Source organism: Astatotilapia calliptera, chromosome 7, assembly GCF_964374335.1.
Source record: "Astatotilapia calliptera chromosome 7, fAstCal68.1, whole genome shotgun sequence".
Taxonomy (NCBI): Eukaryota; Metazoa; Chordata; class Actinopteri; order Cichliformes; family Cichlidae; genus Astatotilapia; species Astatotilapia calliptera.
This window is the reverse complement of record NC_137428.1, coordinates 6,940,142-6,954,731: the sequence shown is the minus strand read 5'-3', so window position 1 is coordinate 6,954,731 and position 14,590 is coordinate 6,940,142. Positions and strand designations below refer to the sequence as shown.

At 39.6% G+C, this 14,590-nt stretch overlaps 1 protein-coding gene across 1 annotated transcript; it reads right to left on the bottom strand.

Annotated features, from left to right (window-relative positions):
* Positions 1-2,959: 2,959 nt before the first annotated feature.
* On the bottom strand, positions 2,960-13,924 carry polm (polymerase (DNA directed), mu). The gene is made up of 11 exons (XM_026172814.2): positions 13,444-13,924; positions 13,089-13,263; positions 11,233-11,331; positions 10,965-11,135; positions 10,812-10,883; positions 8,395-8,515; positions 6,673-6,805; positions 6,349-6,451; positions 5,058-5,408; positions 4,868-4,951; positions 2,960-4,304 (listed from the first exon to the last, which is right to left on the bottom strand). The coding sequence occupies exons 1-11, from the start codon at positions 13,638-13,640 to the stop codon at positions 4,218-4,220; spliced, it is 1,593 nt and encodes a 530-aa protein (XP_026028599.1). The 5' UTR covers positions 13,641-13,924; the 3' UTR covers positions 2,960-4,217.
* Positions 13,925-14,590: the final 666 nt, after the last annotated feature.

Genomic DNA, 14,590 nt, shown 5'->3' with positions numbered 1-14,590 from the left:
GTTTGCATGTTCTCCCCGTGTTTGCGTGGGTTCCCTCCGGGTACTCCAGCTTCCTCCCACCGTCCAAAGACATGCAGCTTGTGGGGATAGGTTAATTGGATAAACCAAATTGCCACTAGGTGTGAATGTGCGAGTGAATGTGAGTGTGAATGGTTGTCTGTCCCTGCCTGTTGGCCCTGCGACAGACTGGCGACCTGTCCAGGGTGTACCCCGCCTCTCGCCCTATGACAGCTGGGATAGGCTCCAGCGCCCCCCGCGACCCTGAAAAGGATAAGCGGAAGCGAATGGATGGATGGATGTGAGTTTTTAAATTAGCACTGAAATAATAATACTGTGTACTGTGAAAAAAAAAAGAGACTCAAGTTGTTCAAATGCAAAAACGACTGACGGGGATGATGTAAGGTGAGAGTGAATTTGTAAATTTGTACTGCAACTGTTTGTTTTTCTAGAAAGACAAAGCCAGAGATTAGAGAAGACTGTATAATGTTAATTATTAAAGGAGCGAGAGAGAATAAGCAGAACTTAACCACATGAAAGTGGGTCAGGGTTACATGCAGCAGAAGGTTTAGATTTCTTAATAAATCCAGATCGTTCATCACACAGTGAATATTATTAAAACCCTAAAATTGTTACACTGCTCAGGGCAGTAAAACAGAGGTGGAAAAAATGTCAGGTAGTTGAAGGATGCTGTTTAGAGAAAAGGGTGATTTCCTTTTCTTTATGTTGGTGCAATTCTGAAGTAAAACAGTGAGAAGTTTTCAAAGGTGCAAAAGCATCCAGCAGACTGTTTATTCCATTCTAGTAGTAAAACCCTGTGATGGAGAATCATTTATCTATTCCTGTCTATCATCAGGAAGACTGTCAACTTCACTGAAGAAGCCAGTTATATCAGTGTTCTTAATGTTGAGGAATAACGCTAGAACAACAGATAAGATCGAGAACATTAGAGTTTCTCATTAGAGTTATCAAGACATGATGCAAGGACCCTTGTATAGTATTATAGTATTAGTATTAGTGATAGTGTCCATATGTATATTAATCACCCATCAAAATAACATTTAGGGACAAAGGATAAACTGAGTTCTCAAACTCAGGAGGTTCAGTCAAAGTCCTTATTTAGCTACCCACTGTAGCAAGTACAGTGGGTGGTGCTATTATTATAAATGAGTAATTTCACTGAAGTATTGATCATTTTTATTCCACCCCGGTCTACATAAAAGTCACATTATTTGGATTTTTGCAGAAAGTCTTCACATAAATTGCTCCATAGTGTTGCAGTGGGTTTTGTCTCATTTTAGTTAATATAATGAATGTTGAATTTTTCTTTCCAAAGTATATTGTTTAGATTTTGTGTTAACATACATTTTACATTCAGCTGGTTCTTTCTTTTGCTTTTGAATCTTTGTTTTTTGTATATTTTAAAGCATAGTTTTATTTGTGTGACCTCTCGTGGTTCATTTTCTGTTTTGAATTTGAATGAACCTCACCTGTATCCTTGTGTATCATCGTTTCTTGTGAATTCTTATGCGTCAATTACCTTGTGGTTACATCCAGATGTTTTATACGTTTTTATAGAAACAAATATTGGGACCGTTTCCCCCCCTTGGCCACATCCTTTGTTGGCTTTTTTATAACACACATTCACATTCATTCCAATAGTTTCAGCAGTCTCTCTCCAGGAATTTGCTGATATCTGTGAGTCCTTATTTTGAGACAAATCTTTATATTGAGATGGTGATTATTGTATACTCTCGCTAATCCGTTCCAAAGGTTTTGTGAAAAACTAGCAGGAAATGATGAAAAGTGCAGTTACAATACAAGGGAGGTCCATATCAGGTTAAGGCAGGGGTGGGGAACTCCAGGCCTCGAGGGCCGGTGTTATCCAAAATAACAGATGATTCAAATGGCTAAATTACCTCCACAGCATTTCTTGTAGTTCTGCAGAGGCCTGGTAATGAACTAATCATTTGATTCAGTTGTGTTGACCCACGGTGATATCTAAAACCCGCAGGACACTGGCCCTCGAGGCCTGGAGTTGCCCACCCCTGGGTTAGGGTGTAGGTTACAGAGTACCTGTGTAAAGAGGTTCCACAACACACTTACTGTGGGTGACATTACCTTGGTTTGCAAGAACACTGAGAAAGTTTGGAGTAACTTTTGACCGGGATATGACTTTCAGCATGCTCATTAAACAAATACCCAGGATTTCCTTCTTTAAGTGGAATTTTTTTTTTTTTAATGAGAAACATCCTGCCTCAGTGTGATGCTGAAAATCTGGTTCTTAGATTTAAAACAACGTATTTTTTTTATTGCAGGCCTCTAAAAAATACAGGCTTAATTGTCGTTCCGGGAGTTTCAAAAAGTAGAAATAGAAACAAAGCCTGCTGTCAAACCCTTCTCCACTCCCATCTCATCCACTATCCAGAAAGAGCTCTGTTAGCTCCTCTTTAAGCCAACCTTCTTATGATTCCTCACAAACATGTGGTTTCAAACAGCAGGTGGGTGGGACTTTCCTGCTCACAGTTAGAGATATGTTTCTGAGATTACAATACTGGAGATAACCGTTGTCAGTGACATCTGGAACAGCTTCCCATAGTGTGAGAGGCAGGGTACAACCTGGACAGACCACAAGTATGTCGCACAGAGAAACAGGCAACCTTTCGCGCCTATGGGTGATTTAGAATCACCAATTAACCAAACCCCACTAAGCGCACGTCAGGACCTTTTTGCTGTGAGGCAACAGTGCTAATCAAACGTTTCGAACAGAGTTGGAATTTCTTTACCTGAATGATTGAAAATGCATCAAGACATATTTATCATGAGAAGCATTACTGCAACAGTATATATCAGAAAATAAAAACAAGCAGGTCTTCCTGAACCTTTTATATCTATCAGTAGTGCACAATGTATTGCACATCTTTAGTGTGGTTGAACAGAAGAAGAACTGATATGGAAACACTCCAACGCAAATGTTTAATTCACATGCGAGATCTCACACTGTATATTCTCAGAACAGCTGAGTAGGTTTCTTTTCAGCTATATGTACAGATAAGGTGATAAGGATGCTGCTGAATGTAGGTCATCGTGACACAGGTGTGGATGTGGTGAAATAAACCTAACAGCCATTTTGTCTTTACATAAAACATAACAGTTTTCAATCCTCTGAGTAAGGTTTATGTGAGCGGCACAAAAATACAAGCTGTGTGATAAAATGCAGCATTATTGCATATCGTTATTATTATTATTGTTATTGCCCCCCCCCCAAAAAGTCCAGGGAGGTAGCCAATAAGATCAGCTGTTAGCATTGATTAGGCCCCTATTGCCCTGTTGTAAAAGCTTCTTCACCCTGCTGCCATGTGGCAAGAGGTACCGGAGCATTTGGGCCCTCACTGCCAGACTGCAAAAAAGTTTCCTCCCCCAAGCCGTCAGACTCCTAAAAAAATCAGTGACTGGACTGACACACACACACACACACACACACACACACACACACACACATACGTTTATACATGTCACTACCTCAAGCATTTATCTGTACAGTGTCATGTACACACAGACTTTCATACATCAAGGTTTTTTTGCACAACCTACTGTCATTGTTGCACCTTTCTATTGCACTGTTGTGTCTGCAATGTGTTGTATCTGGTGTTGCACGTTATGTAGTCCTGTGTTGATTGTGCCTTATAAGTTATATGTAGCAGCATAGTGTTGGAGGCGCACTGTCTCGTTTCACTGTGTACTGTACCACTGCACATGGTTGAAATAACTATAAAGCCACTTGATGGCTCCTGCACTCATAAAATCTATAAAATTCTATAATCATATGTTCCTTATCGCATATCAGTTGTTTGTGTGCGTTTTGTGGCCCAAAAATTCATAAATTATATGTAAATAGGAAGTCTGTAAAATTTCTGAAATTACACTGTGACTGGAAGCAAGGTTTGTTTTCACTCTTTCAGTTATAAATTTCACATTTATTAAAAAAACTAAACAGGCTCAGTTCTGGTCAGTGGATTTCATTAATAAATAAAATTCTGTATTCATGTAATAAGAAGATTTCAGTCAGCTGAGTGGGTGTCATCGTTGAGTTCAATCATATAATATTTCTTTAGTAGTTACACAGCAACTCCATGCCATGAGGCCGCCCTTCCAACAGACGCATTTATTCTGCCCTCCAGCTCTTGCTTGCATGCAGTGTAGCAGCTGATCAGGCCACTTCAAGCATTTCTCTCTGATGGAGGGATGTACTCCAGACCAAGATAAGCAAATATCTCCTCCTCTGATGTAGCTCTCAGATATTTATTCTGTACAAAAGGAAAACAAGTATGATTCCATCACGCCATCTTCATTTAATTAAGCTGAAATATGGCAGGTATAATATGCACTTAAAGGAAGAAGTAGAAGTAGTTGGCATGGGAAAAAAAGGGGGGGGGGGGGCGCTATTCTTTTCTCAAGGGTTCACATGAGAAACTGGAAGTGTAGTGAAGGGTTAATGCGTTTAAGAGAAAAGAGAAAATTAATACTGAACAGAACTGAGTCCCACTTATTGTTGTGGCCCTCCACAACAGACCCAATCACTCACGCAGCCACTTTTAACTTAAAAGACTTTCCTGTTAGAAGCAAAATATCTGTTGCTTCTAACAGTTTGTGGAGTGATTTCTGTGTAAAGAGCATGGGACAAACTTCCTGCTGAAATCCAAATGTGTTTCTTAGTGCTCAGAGTACTGCCTTGCCTCAACAGTACCTCAAGAGCACTTCTGCTCCCGGCTTCAACAGTGAGCAAAACTAATAAAGTATATCTTAAAAATAGACTCTCTAATCGCTAACACTACAAAAAAAAGGCTTTATTTTTCTTTTTTCGATTTACCTGTGTATTATCAAATAGGGCGTGACTGCTCAGAGACATGTTCTTCTCGTGCCCAGCCCAACGTCGCAGCTCCCTCTCAAACAACTGCACAGACAGAAGGAACATTAAACAATATAACATAGAAAAGCAGGGAAAAAGAAGGAGGCAATAGATTTTTGAAAGAGGACAAAGGTCAGGCGTGAGCGATCACCTTGGATCCGGTCCAGCCCAGCACAGCAAAAGCAAATTGACTGATCGGAGAGACCACCAGGTCCACCCTCACAGCTCTCCATATTTTGTGTGATGCAGCTTCCATCTGGTAATTCTTACTGAGCTCACATAATTGTTGATCTGTGTCCGCCTGCATGTGAGGTCTGAGAACATCCTTGGTTTTCAGATCATTTTGCTCCTCTGGCTGCGTGCTTTCTTGTTCCTTCCCTTTGGTCAGTTTAAAGATGGAGAAACACCTTTCAAAGCGGTCCATGTTGGAGGCAGGCCGAGCAGGGCCATCCTTCGACTCCAGGTATGAGTTTCTGGTAGTTTTCTGGTACAACAGAAATCCCTGAATAGACAACAACCAGTTCAGATCAGAAACATATGTCATATAGAGTTGTGAGGAAAGTTTATATGAACTCATCATGGACCTGAATTCACTGCAATTTAGAGCTTTCAATTACTGCTTTGAAATATTCTTTTTCCAGGGTGAATGATTGCATAGCATGCATTGGATGCACAAGTTTAAATGCATTTTGAATTTTCTAAAATCCAGAGGGACAAAAATTACATATACAGACTCAATATATACACACATACAGTCACTTAAAGCTTTAAATAAGTGGTGCTGAAGGTTATACAATTTCTTTTCATGACTTAACTACAACTGATACTTTCTCTTTGGAAGCATAAAAAAGTTCTTGTTTAACAGTATTCATTGGACTGAAAACAGTGAGAACAACCTGAAAGTAATATAAACTCTGAATGGAGAGTGTAGATTTCCACAGATTGTGAAGGTCTTTTAGAGCCATTTCTGAATAATGGCAGATTCCAAGGTCATCAGTTCAAACAACTGTATGCAAGTACAAATTTTCAGGCGTGTCACCACTTTTCCAAGATCTGGAAAAGAGCCAAACTGTCACCCTGAGATGGGAGGAAACTGTTTAGGATGATTAGGAGCAATCCAGAAACCACTAAGGCTCAAGCCTGTCATTCACTGGAAACAGCTGACCTCTGACCTTGGGTTCAAGGTCACCAGGATTCTAACATGTCCCAGATATTTAGCAGATGCACCTTTAACATCAATTTGATACTCATATGTCTCATTATCAAGTTATCACATTCAGACTTGGGTGTGTACGCCGCCTGCACACCAGGGTGACAACAATATCCCAACAGCCCTTTACCACTGAGAAGTAAAAATCTGAATCAGAATAGTTTAACCCCAGAGGAAACTGTGTTGATTTGTTTCAAAGGATTTAATAAATATCAATTGTCTCAAAAGTTACCTGTGATTCCAACCAGGCGACCACTTTAGGCATCAGTCCCACCTCTTTGCCTTCCTCTGGGTGCGTTATCAGAAAGTCAACATCGTGGCCCGTCAGCTTCCCTCTGTGAAAATACCACAGTTCATATTTCTATTAAATTGCAGAGGGCAAGTTTAAAATTTGATTTGGTTCAAGAAGTGTTTACTTGTTGCTCATGTAAAATTTTCTTTAAACCGCATGTATAAACAATAATTTTGACAATATAGAGCTCATTGAGATATTTTAGGCTGTGAAGATTTTGAATGTGCTATCAGATGTACTGTGTGCGAATATTTGTGCTTTCACCTCCTGAATCCTCCGGTCAGAGCAACTTGTGATCCTGTTAGCACAGAATCGACAGCTTTCTGCACAATCTCCCCGATGGCATCTGCTTCTGCTTTAGTGACCGGCTCGTTGAGGTCATCGTAGTGCTCAAGACCTTGATGATGAGAGTGTATTTATTATTTTTTAACAATTTTATTTTATATAGGACACGAGGAAAGGCGAATTACCAAGCAACCAAGTGAACACATTTTTTTTAATGCTACACAATGTCATTAAAAAGTATTTCCCAACTTCCACACTTTCTCAGATATCTTTTTTTCATATTTATCATTAACAGGTGATTGCGACTGTCAAAAATCTTTAATATTAGACCCATCTCATTTTGTCAATTTTGATGATCCCCAAGACTTTTAAGGCAATATTATGTGGACTGATGAGCTGAACTGTTTGGGGGTTTTCATAAAAAGATCAGTCAAACATGGAGGTGATAGTGTGACGGTATGGGGCTGCTTTGCTTCTCCAGGACCTGGACTGACCAAAATTGATGGAACATGAATTCTGTTCTCTACCAGAAAACCCTTAAAGATAATTATGACAGCAAGTCTGTGAACTCTAAGCATGCTGCAGTGCCTTCAATCCAACTATTGTGTAAATTGCTACCAGATTTTTTTTATTTATTTTTTAAATCATGCAAAGAATTGCTTTTTGTTTTAAGATTAATGTTTAATTTGTTTCTCACCTCTCCTCCAGATTGCACCAAGCCTCCAGCTGGCCAGACAGGAACTTCCAAACAAGTCTGGCTCTTTTTGGCCTCCTTTTATGGTAAAGTTCCTGGGAGGGAATGTGCCAGGTGTAGTGTGAAGTGGGGGTGGGGTTTCATGAGGTTAAAGAATCTGTTGATGTTGAACGTTTACAGAGTTGGGGAATTTTCTAAATATATTTGTGTTAATGTTCTCACTGTTAACTTATCATCATTATATTTGAATGACAGATTGAGCATCGTTATTAATTTGTTTAATTCTTAATTGCTATTTAATTCAAGGAGTGGGAGGAGCCACTGGTTATTTAGTCGTGTGCCGAGTCACGATGGAGAGTGGACCATAGTGGCTTACATCAGGGGCCGTCGTTACAGTAGTTTAGCCCACTGCAGAGTTGTTTCTATTTAGATTAGGATCATATTTCAGGTGTTATTTGTTTCTCAGTAAAGTCTTTCTAGTTTGAGTTTTTATTTAGTTGGCTGTACTGTATTTGTGACACATTAGATCACAGATGTGAAAGAAAGAATAAAAAGACTGGACTGTCAGCTTTCAGAACAACATATTGCTGCCTCCACCACTCGGTCAACCCTCGGAAGAATGTCTAGCCACACATAGTGTCATGCCCTGCAGCTCAAGGTCAGTTGGGTTATGCAGCTGGATAAAAAAATTTAAAAAAAGGAGTGTCCTAGTCAAAGTCTGGACTCAAGTCAGATTGAGAAATTCTGGCTTGACCTTAAGACAGGCCGCACATGCTTGCAAACCCTCCAATGAGGCTAAATAGTTTTTTATTTTGAAAAGACATGTGATGACTTTTTTAAGGCCCATTCAAAAGAGAGACAGACACACAAAGACACAAGAACTCACCTGACATGCTTTAACTTGGACACCAGTTAAAGAGGAGACAGCATACATACGCCTGCTCTGATCATTATAGTAAGAAAATCATCCTCATTCAAGAATGCCAAGAAAAACAAAGCTAACAAACCTGATTTTTGTGCTCGATTAAGTGTTTGTCCTGAATGTCGTAACTGCTCAAGGTTGTATATTCCCTCTCTAATCCATCGGTCAGCAGTTTTGGCTCCAACTCCAAAGATACCAGTCAAAATCTGAAATACATTTATTTAAAAACATTAAGGACAACAGTACATTTGTACCACTTTGGCGCAGGGCCTAAATCGCCCCCCACCTATGTGTTTGCACATGACCCATAGCACACTGATGAGCTAAACACAGTTTTATAGTAAACGTTATTCTTATTTACAGCCCCTCCAAAGAACAACAGAAGGCTCTGTCACCATCTTGCACGTAAGAGATTCAAAGTTTACATGGTTTCAGGACATACTTATGGTGTGTGTCATGTCATTGCTAACTCCTGATCATAGAACAGTGATAAGAGCAGGAAAGTTTAGAGCAAATCAGTATTTCCTAGATTTGAGTTGCTTGATACAAAATCTTTAAATAGTGGATAACATGTTGTGTTACAGGTTGCATAAATAAAACTAAGAATGTTAGTCATTAGATAGATTTTTGCTTGCGATTACAAGCCAAATTCATGATTTGTGTACATTAAGCAAAACTGTACAGTGAAAGCAGTAAAACAGTTGATATCGTTTCATTAGAAAATGAAATAACTATATTTTCCTTCAAAGTGGGGTCTATTAAGCTTTTCCTTTTCTGTCATAAAAGCATACAATTACAGTAACAAATTCCATAATATTGTCATCTCAAGCACACAGCTCTGGCTATGAGCACTGCTGAAGCCCCATCCTCCTGCTGTTCAAACCTTCTTTGTGAGGGACAGCCAATAAGAAGAAAGTTGGTCTACAGGAGATAAAACTGGGGTTTTTTTGGCAGAGAATCAAGTATAAAACATTCAATGATAAGTGAGAAATCTGAATTATTCAAAGCTACTCCGGTAAAGCAAGAAAAAAAAACCCCCAAACAAACAGGTTTGCAGCAAAGCAACTGCCGATGCCTGTCTCAGCAAGCAAAGCCCCCAGCATCCAACATCAGCATGGCAGGGATGAAGGCACTTATATTGCTTAGTTATGACAACAGCATTATCATCCTTCCAGTAGAAAAGGGTGCATGCATGGTTTTGCTGAACCAGAAAGACTATCATAAGAAACTTATGAGCCTCTGAAACAAGACCCAGGAAGTGGTTACAGGAAGAGGGTGATAGACTGTCTGAAGCGGTTAGAACAAGAGAATGCTTTTGACCAGACATCATACCACAGGTTGCCAAGGGCAAGCTATGCAGTCTGTATGGTTTACTGAAGATACTAAACAGGATATACATTTAAGATCAATTGTCTGTATGATCAACTCGGTCACTTGTAACATCTCAAATTTTCTGGTCTCAATCCTCAACCCATTGGTAGGCAGATCACCGGGTAGGATATGAAAAATGACAGGTTAGCCTTCTTAGACTGTAAGATTTCCATCAGTAATGGGGGACATTTAAAAGTTGATGTGTATCATAAACCAACGCAAACAGATCAGTATTTAAGCTTTGACTCTCATCATCAACTGGAGCACCAACGAGGTGCTCCAGTTGATGATGTTATTATTAGTAGTATTATTAGTATTAGTATTATTATTACAGGACGCTAAAACACAGAGCGAACGCCATCACCACAGACAAGCGGCCAGGGAAGCAGAAGAACATCATACCAAGAAAGCCCTGATTAAATGTGGTTAGCCCAGCTGGACATTTGTCAAAGCTGGAATGTTGTCTAAAGAAAGCTCCTGCCTGCGCCAGAAACTGGTCCACCCCAAGGATTGGGTCCCCCGACACAAACAGAGTAAAATAGTCTACACTGTTAAGTGCCAGAAAGGTTTGCCATGATTCTGAGAAACCAAACAACTTCTGGCTAAGCAGATGACACAAACAGAAGAGCTAACTCGTCAGGCCAGGACTCTGCAGTCTATTCACACCTACAGACCAGTGGACATTGTTTCAATGATGAGGATGTACACATCTTGGACAGGGAGGAATGCTGGTTTGAGCGGGGAGTCAAGGAGGCCATTTACGTGAAAAGGGAAGAACCATCTCTGAATCGAGGAGGGGGGCTAAGGGTTATTCAAACTGTCATGACCTGTCATGGTCATGACAGTTTGAATAATAATTATCAAGAGAGCCCATTGTTTGCCAGTGGTGCTAGTTTCAGGTACTGTGCAAATGTATTGTTTGTAAGGTTGACTTTTTGAGTCAATTGGATGAGTCCGAATGAACAGAAACAACCTTTTGGGAGCTTGAGTTAAAAAGTATTAAGTTAGAAAGGAGAAGAATAATTTTATTTCCTAGTGATAGCTAAGTTGGACCTATTCCCTTTAGATTTTTAACAGCTGCTTTTGAACAAGGGGACACACCTGCAGCAGATTTTAAAATGCCTGAGATACCTTTAGTGCTTTGTACCGCTTTGACTGCTTGGTGGATTCAACCTCACTTGACACTCCATTCTCCAAAACATCCTGCAAGACCAGAGAATTTAAATGAATTTAAACTACATCTTGTTAGGGGGTGAACATGGAATGCTAAAAATTTTCACTTACTTTTATAACTCTAAGCGAGTGTTCTCCAAGACAAGGCAGACCCCTGAGCTGTGACATGCTTATCACCTGTGTGGGGAGCGCCTTCATCAAGGCAGCAGCTCGTCGAAAGGCAACGCCTCGTCCGTCCTCATTATTGAGCTCAGCGTTTTCAGCTAAAAGCGACAAGGCATCCTGAGGCAGAAAATGCAGTTCTGACATATGTGTTAGCTAACATGGCACCTAAAATCAGACTTCTGTGTTTGCTTGGGGTGGGGGGTAGAGGGCTTACAGTCAAGTTGCTGTTATGGTTGTCCAGAGTGGTTCGTCTCTGACAGGCATAGCTGGATACTGAGAACAAAGCAACCTCTGCTTCACTGATCTGCTGCTCCTGGAAGACAAACATAAGGACTTAAAGTCTTCAGTATAACCTGAAACCAATGCCTATTTGGTTTAAAATACATGTTGGTTAACTTAAAGCTAGCTTTGGAATGGATAGAGCAGGAATGATTACAGCAGGGTGATGTTAAACTTTTGCAAAAGCCGAACCTCAAATCTGTGGTATGTGCTAGGCTTCATGTCAGGAAAAGCCAGCTTCATGTTTAAACCAAGCCTAAAATGTCAAACTCTTACCAAAAATACATTTTAGGATTATACCAAAAACTCATTGGCTAATAAACCAAATTATCAAACCAAATTGGTGAGGGACATTTAACCAAGTATAGGGTTTTCTGACAGACCATTTTCTTGCTCCATTATTCACTGTGGTCTGAGAGTAAAAATTCTTTGTGGTTCCGAGCTATTGTTCCCATTGCGCTCCCAGAACACTCACAACTTTGGAAATTCTCACCTTGACCTGAGCCTCCCCTGGCTGAGGCCTAGAGTTTCTCAAACATGCACACTTGCCCAATTTCTTCTTACCATCATACGTGGAAGAAACAAAAATGAGTGAGTGCATCAGAGACATACAAAGTTAAGAGGCTTGTACTCTGTTGGGAAACGCAATTACCTGCCTGCACTGCTAAACCAGAAAGCATTGCAATTTCTGACTGAGGAAACTTACAACAGTTTCTGAGGAGGAAACCAGGGAAGTCCCCAGGAGTGACAAAGAAAGCAAGAAAAGCAAGAAACAGTTGATTCAATTTTCCTTCAATTCAATTCAGTTTTATTTAGCATCACAACAGTAGTTGCCTCGAGTTAGTGAATGAGTAAAAGAGAATGCCAGATGATAGGCATAAGTGGAGGACAAGAAAAAACACATCTGTCAGTCTGAGACGGGAAACTCGCTACAGTTATTTTTTAACAAATAAGTGTAATAGTAAACTTCAATGCAGATGGAAGCCTTTTTAATGAATGCGGTTTATTAAAAGTAGCTTTGTCAGGAGTGGTCACTAGATGTACCAGTTTCTGCTCATTTTGAATTTGATGGCAGCAACATATGTCAAAAAAAATTTGGACAGGGCTGTGTTAACCTCTTCCAGCAAAAGACCAGCCGATGGACTTTTGTAAGAGGAGTGTTGTTGTATTGTTGTGTGACATAGGATTCTACCGACTCAACAGTCTCAGGTTTTAGATTCGTTTCATGTGAAAATGTTTTCAACCGGTGAAAGGTCTTGACTGCAGGCAGATCAGTTCATAGCCATGCTGCTGTAACTGATGCAGTATGTTGTTTAGCAGTCGAATGTGAACTATGCAAGGCCTTCACTGAAAGTAATTTTACCATCTCACTGCTTTTTGTCCTGACATAAAAAATAGATGTGAGCCTTTCTAAATTCTAATTATAACTTACCATCTTCTAGGAGTTCACTCAGCTAATGATGAAAAACTTAATAGACCTCATAGTTACTGATCACAGATCAATGAAACAAAAAGTCATTTTTGGCAATTTAGTGTCAATAGACAAATAAAGCTGTATAAAGACTGATGGTGTCAGTGTGCAATTACTCCCTAATGGCAAGTAAAAGCATTTTACGCATGATATGTGATTTGTCACTTTATCATCAGAGAGTTGCTCTATAGGTTACTATTACTATAAACTGCTTGTATTTATTTAGTACATATTTACATTCAGTGAAAACACCTATTACTACAAAACAAAGCCTCAGATTTTCGGTTTTGATATCATGGATGTGTAAAATGAAAATGTACCTGTAGTTTATGTCTATGTGTTATCTCCACAGGATGACCAGCACGCATGCTCTCTGTGTACCAGCTGACGTCCAGGAGGTGAACTCTAAGGCTCTGACCCCTTCCCTGAGACTCTAGCCACGTCCTGACCTCAGTGCCACAGTTATTCTCAGAAATAACATGTGTGACGCTTTCACTGTGGAGAAACAGCAGATTAAAAGTAGAATGACTCATACACTTTGGATTCTGTGAAGGAGGGTTTGAAGACAGAGTTACCTTAATACATTTCATTTTAGGCTTCCGCGAAACCTACATTTTCCAAGTTATACTTGCTTTCCCGTGACATTTGTATCAGTGGATTTGTGACACTTCTCACCTGAACACGTCCGCCACCTGAAAGCCTTTATTTCGTCCGAGTTGAGAGAGGAAAAATCTTCGGCTGGCTCCCATTTTTCTTTCCAACAGGAACAAAACAACTTGAGAGAACTTGTTTGGTACCTTATGTCCACTGCTGTCACTCACAGTATTCCCAGCATCCGAGGGGAGAGTTTTTCTTCGTTTTAGTGGCACCATGGTACACAACAAAACTATTTAATAGAACTCACTGGGTAGTTTGACACCAGGTCCGGTTCACTTTAGTCACAAGTTCATGACGTTTGTTCTCCTAGCTTGTCTTTTTCTTTAACTATTTTTGATAAAATTACAATTTCTAAACATACGACACTGTAACCTACATGAATGAACCTGACTCACTGGGTGAGGTTTAAGCTGTGAGGTAGGTTTGTGGGGAAAGATCCCCAATTTCAGTAACAAACGTGAATGACTGCGACCGGATGCAGCTGTGTAGCTGCTGCACCGGTGTCTCGTCACTCCTCCTGTGCACTACCAAAATAATTCCGACTGGAAATGATCGGAAGGTTTTATTTTATTTATAAGACCTCCACGTCAATTATTATTATTATTATTATTATTATTATTATTATTATTATTATTATTATTATTATTATTATTACTTGGTTACGCAGTGTGTATCCATCTCACCCTATCTGTTCTATATAGAACAGATACTACATCCATAAACCTTAGTGGTGTACGATACTAAAAAATTTGGTATCAGTCCAGTATCAAGTAAGTACAGGTACAGCATTGTTGATACTTACCGGCGCTTTTAACGCATAAAGGCTGTTTATATAGGAGACATCAGTTTGATATGATTTATGAAGTGAGTCTTCAACAATTTGCAACTTCTGAATCCATTTTAATGACTGCTAAATAAACTAAACTGTTTTGTTTTGTTGTGCCTCCATAGTCCTAAGAAATCTAGGGTAAAAGTCTGAAAATAAAAGTCTGAAAATTTCACTGGTCTTTATTACTATCAGAATGAATCTGAATCTGTAATTTTGGACATATACTGGCTAGTCAGAATATGAAAATAAATAAATAAATAAATCAAGCAGTCCTGTCCCATAATTGAGCACACACTAATAAAAAAAATTGCAGTAACAAAATAGTGGGTTGAATTT